The following is a 4,995-nucleotide window of genomic DNA, read 5'->3' as shown; positions in this document are numbered from 1 at the left end:
CATGTTATATATCTATATGATATGCTAACTTAATGATTTAAAACCTAGAAACACGAAAAACACCGTAAAACTGGACATACGCCGTCGTAGTAACACCGCGGGCTGTTTTGGGTTTGATAATTAAAAACTATGATAAACTTTGATTTAAAAGTTTTTCTTCTGGGAAAATAATTTTTCTTATGAACATGAAATTATATCCAAAAATCATGGTTAAACTCAAAGTGGAAGTATGTTTTTCAAAATGGTCATCAAGACGTCTTTCTTTCGACTGAAATGACTACCTCTTACAAAAACGACTTGAAACTTATATTTTCAACTATAAACCTATACTTTTTCTGTTTAGATTCATAAAATAGAGTTCAATATGAAACCATAGCAATTTGATTCACTCAAAACGGATTTAAAATGAAGAAGTTATGGGTAAAACAAGATTGGATATTTTTTTATTTTTGTAGCTACGGGAAATATTAACAATTCTATACAAATCATATCTTAGCTAACTTATATTGTATTATACATGTATTCTAATATATTATGTAATCTTGGGATACCATAGACACGTATGCAAATGTTTTGACATATCATATCGACCCATGTATATATATTATTTGGAACAACCATAGACACTCTATATGCAGTAATCTTGGAGTTAGCTATACAGGGTTGAGGTTGATTCCAAAAATATATATACTTTGAGTTGTGATCTAGCCTGAGACGTGTATACACTGGGTCGTGGATTGATTCAAGATAATATATATCGATTTATTTCTGTACATCTAACTGTGGACAACTAGTTGTAGGTTACTAACGAGGACATCTGACTTAATAAACTTAAAACATCAAAATGTATTAAAAGTGTTGTAAATATATTTTGAACATACTTTGATATATATGTACATATTTGTTATAGGTTCGTGAATCGACCAGTGGCCAAGTCTTACTTCCCGACGAAGTAAAAATCTGTGAAAGTGAGTTATAGTCCCACTTTTAAAATCTAATATTTTTGGGATGAGAATACATGCAGGTTTTATAAATGATTTACAAAATAGACACATGTACGTGAAACTACATTCTATGGTTGAATTATCGAAATCGAATATGCCCCTTTTTATTAAGTCTGGTAATCTAAGAATTAGAGAACAGACACCCTAATTGACGCGAATCCTAAAGATAGATCTATTGGGCCTAACAAACCCCATCCAAAGTACCGGATGCTTTAGTACTTCGAAATTTATAACATAGTTTACCAGGTGTTCACAATATGAATGATTTTTATCTCTATGTATGGGATGTGTATTGAAATATGAAATCTTGTGGTCTATTGTTACGATTTGATATATATATAGGTTAAACCTATAACTCACCAACATTTTTGTTGACGTTTAAAGCATGTTTATTCTCAGGTGAATATTAAGAGCTTCCGCTGTTGCATACTAAAATAAGGACAAGATTTGAAGTCCATGTTTGTATGATATTGTGTAAAAACTGCATTCAAGAAACATATGTCGATGTAATATATTTCTATTGTAAACCATTATGTAATGGTCGTGTGTAATCAGTATATTTTAGATTATCATTATTTGATAATCTACGTAATGTTTTTTTTAAACCTTTATTGATAAAATAAAGGTTATGGTTGTTTTAAAAATGAATGGAGTCTTTGAAAAACGTCTCATATAGAGGTCAAAACCTCGCAACGAAATCAATTAATATGGAACGTTTATAATCAATATGAACGGGACATTTCAGACCATGTAACTATATCATAATTAATTTAGGTGTACCTTATTTGTATTGTCGATATTGTTATACAAATTATAGGTATATCTTACTTGTATTTTAAATATAGTTACATACAAAAGATCATTAGATGCGTTATACAATAGTTCATTAGTCTATACCTTTATAATTAGAACACATTTTACTTTAAAGCTTTTTAAGCGTAACGTGAAAAACGATTAACATAATGCGTTAACCTCTACACTAGTTATAAAGCTAATCAACGACTAAAAAAAATCATTAAACTAGCAAAATCGAAAAAAAAATAAATAAATAAAGTCAGTAAGTTCATTGGACGGCTTTAAGCAGATCAAGGTATATGTCAACGGCTGTAGACGGTACAGCTAACATCGCCTTCAATGAACGGCTGTGATCATCTACAGGTAACAGTATACAATATCTATCCGTACACACGGGTCCCACCTGAACAGGCCTCCCAATTCCAAAGTCAATTCTTTCTAATCCCAGCGTTGACCATTGTGATAAAATCAGTACCCCAACCGAGTCAGGCACACAACTCGGCCCATTCAAGCTCACTGAGTTCACCACCTCTTTTACATAATTATCATCAACTCGGTTCTTCGCTTCCCTTATTAGCTCAGTCGCAAAAACCAGTCCTTTTTCTGTTAGCTCCTTCGCCGTTGTTTGCGCGCAACCGAGTACTATCGCGTTACCGTAGTAACCAGTCGGTAGACTCGGTCGAACTCGGTTGCGTATGTTAATACTGAAAAGTAACTTGAGTGTTTGACTCGGTGGGAAGTTTATTGCTTTAGCCCAACTTCTCCAAATATGAGCAGATAAAACCTCAAATGACGTGTAACCGATTTGACTCGGATAACTCGTCCGAGTCATTTCACTTTTCAACTCGTTTATTTTCCAATCGTGAAATGTGACCGAGGTAGGCGTGAGTTGATCAGGACAAAAGCGATTCATAAATTTACATCTGTCAGTGACTCGGTTGAACTCAGGATGTAAATTTGCTACTTTTTGTTTTTGAGTAAACGGCGTCGTATCAAGCAAATGTCTTTGCCAAACGGGTTTGGGTTTAAGATCTACCGGAGCTCCATTTAGTCCACCGGTAGTCAGCTTTGAAAACAGGTTTAGAAAGTCAAGACTGCCAAAACCATCACAAATACAGTGACTAAACCCAAAAGCTACAGCAACACCTCCATCACTGAGCCACGTCAGCTGTACAACCAAAGTGGGACCACCCTTGATGACGTCAGTAACTTGCAAAGCTAAAAGCCTACGCCATTCCGTAACATAACGTGGTGCTCGTTCAAAATCCGTAACGGAAAAATCCGACGTGGCTTCAACAAAAGCAGCTCCTTGACCACGACAAACAACTTCAAGACATGAACCGTCCGGTTTAACCCGGACTCGACCGGCTAATGGGTAGTACGGAACTAAAGCTTGAGATAAACCGGTTTTGATGTGCTTAGTAATGGTGTTTTTGTGGACGTCATTGAATTGCATAGGACGGTAAATTAGTAAATATTCAATGGCGAAGCGTAAAAAGAGTTGTGAATCAACTGTTGAAAGTTTGAGAATATGAGATGGAGTTGGATCTGAAGGTGTGATTAAAGCTGCTTCTTTTACTCGTACATTTGAGCTCGCCATGAGTATTTTTATTTTATTTCAATTTTAATATTAATACTCCGTATTATATAAAGTAAGAAGTGAAGATATATATGCAGACATGCATGTGTATGTATTTGTATATATGTGGTGTTTGAAGTTAAGGATGAAGGTAAAGGATATAAGAGAATGTGAAGATAGTGTGGTGTGTGATCTTTAATATGGGAAAAAACATAAAATGCAAATCATGTGACATACTCCGTAAAAAGATTTGGTAAGATTCTCTTGGTTAATTTTATTAAATGAAAATGAAAATGAAAATGAAAATGAAAAATGAATTAAAGGTTGGGTTGTTGCTTTTTGTCTGTTTGGCGGTGGGTAATGCATACATAGGGTTTACCTTTTCTTTTCTGTCTCTCTAGTCTATATAGTCTTATTTATTTGCATGTTTGGTAAACCATAGAGTATTAGGTAACGTAATTTAAAATAAAATCTCATGTGTATAGTTTATTTTCCGTCACGAACTAGAGGTATGAAGCGGTATACAAAAAAATGCAGTCAAAATGGGAATATAACTATCATAAATTATCAAACGTGATTGTCCAATTTCATATTTTTAATTTTTGCAATCAGAGGCGAAGCCAGAAATTAAAGTTAAGGGAGGCTCGACATTTTTATAAATCGTAAAATCATAACAAATAAACGTTGTGGTCACATACTTTGAACAATAGTACCAATTTTGTTTTGGTCTTCCAACAAATTTCTTTCTGTTTCTACTAGTTTTCAATAATAACAATGATATCTTTAACATTAAATCATCTCAAAACAATGTAACTTGCATTAAATTTATTGAATAACAATGGTTAAACTTGGGTTGTTGAGGGCGGCTGAGCACACCACTCAGTCCCCCCTTGTCTCCGCCACTGTTTACAATCACAGTTCGTAAAATTTACACCATCATATGCAACACATCACCTATTCACATGGGAGAAACTTTTCAAAATTAAGAGACCGATACGTCATGTTTATAAACCTTTGTCGAAATTGGTGTATATTCGATCCCCTTGTACGTCAAAATTTATAACTCTCTTGACTCTTAGGACTTAAAACTAACGATATAGCTACCATCCATGGGAAATTCAGTGGAGTTGTTTTACATGTATCCGAATCTTACACCGAGGTTTTCCAAGTTTTTCCAAGTACCAACCTCTTGTATATTGAAAGCACTAATAATTTTTAATGTCATCATTATGTTGATTCATAAATAAATTCGGTGGATTGCTCTTGTCAACTATGATCAGGTGTTTCTCATCATCCCAAGCTTAAAACGTAATTGCAAACAAAAATGTTGTTAATATTTAGACTCGTTTGGTTAATATAAGTGCCTTGATATTTTTAATCAACAATAACAACAACAATGTTGGGAGTGCGAAGCGAGTTAAACAAGGAGTTAAAAAGTCGAAAAATAGCTGAAAGGGTTCGAGATCGCGCGTCCTAATTTCGCGACTGGAATTTGCTATCGGGAGGCATTTCGCGATCGCAAAATTGGTGAGGCTAAGAGCCTCGCGATCGCGAGCTAGGGACTGACGGGTTATCAAGTCTTGTTAGGGTTCACATGTTTTATTCCTAACAAGTGGT

At 34.5% G+C, this 4,995-nt stretch overlaps 1 protein-coding gene across 1 annotated transcript; it reads right to left on the bottom strand.

The window, feature by feature from the left end:
• Nucleotides 1–1,993: 1,993 nt before the first annotated feature.
• LOC139862624 (alcohol acyltransferase 9-like) lies at nt 1,994–3,517 on the bottom strand. The gene has a single exon (XM_071851241.1). The coding sequence runs from the start codon at nt 3,397–3,399 to the stop codon at nt 2,068–2,070; it is 1,332 nt and encodes a 443-aa protein (XP_071707342.1). The 5' UTR covers nt 3,400–3,517; the 3' UTR covers nt 1,994–2,067.
• Nucleotides 3,518–4,995: the final 1,478 nt, after the last annotated feature.

The sequence above is a fragment of the Rutidosis leptorrhynchoides genome, chromosome 8, assembly GCF_046630445.1.
Source record: "Rutidosis leptorrhynchoides isolate AG116_Rl617_1_P2 chromosome 8, CSIRO_AGI_Rlap_v1, whole genome shotgun sequence".
NCBI classification, from domain to species: Eukaryota; Viridiplantae; Streptophyta; class Magnoliopsida; order Asterales; family Asteraceae; genus Rutidosis; species Rutidosis leptorrhynchoides.
Note: the sequence above shows the minus strand (reverse complement) of the source record. Positions and strands in the feature narration are given on the sequence as shown.

What these genes read in the sequence shown, in the direction of transcription:
- LOC139862624 (XM_071851241.1), bottom strand. Translation starts at nt 3,399, where the DNA reads ATGGCGAGCTCAAATGTACGAGTAAAAGAAGCAGCTTTAATCACACCT.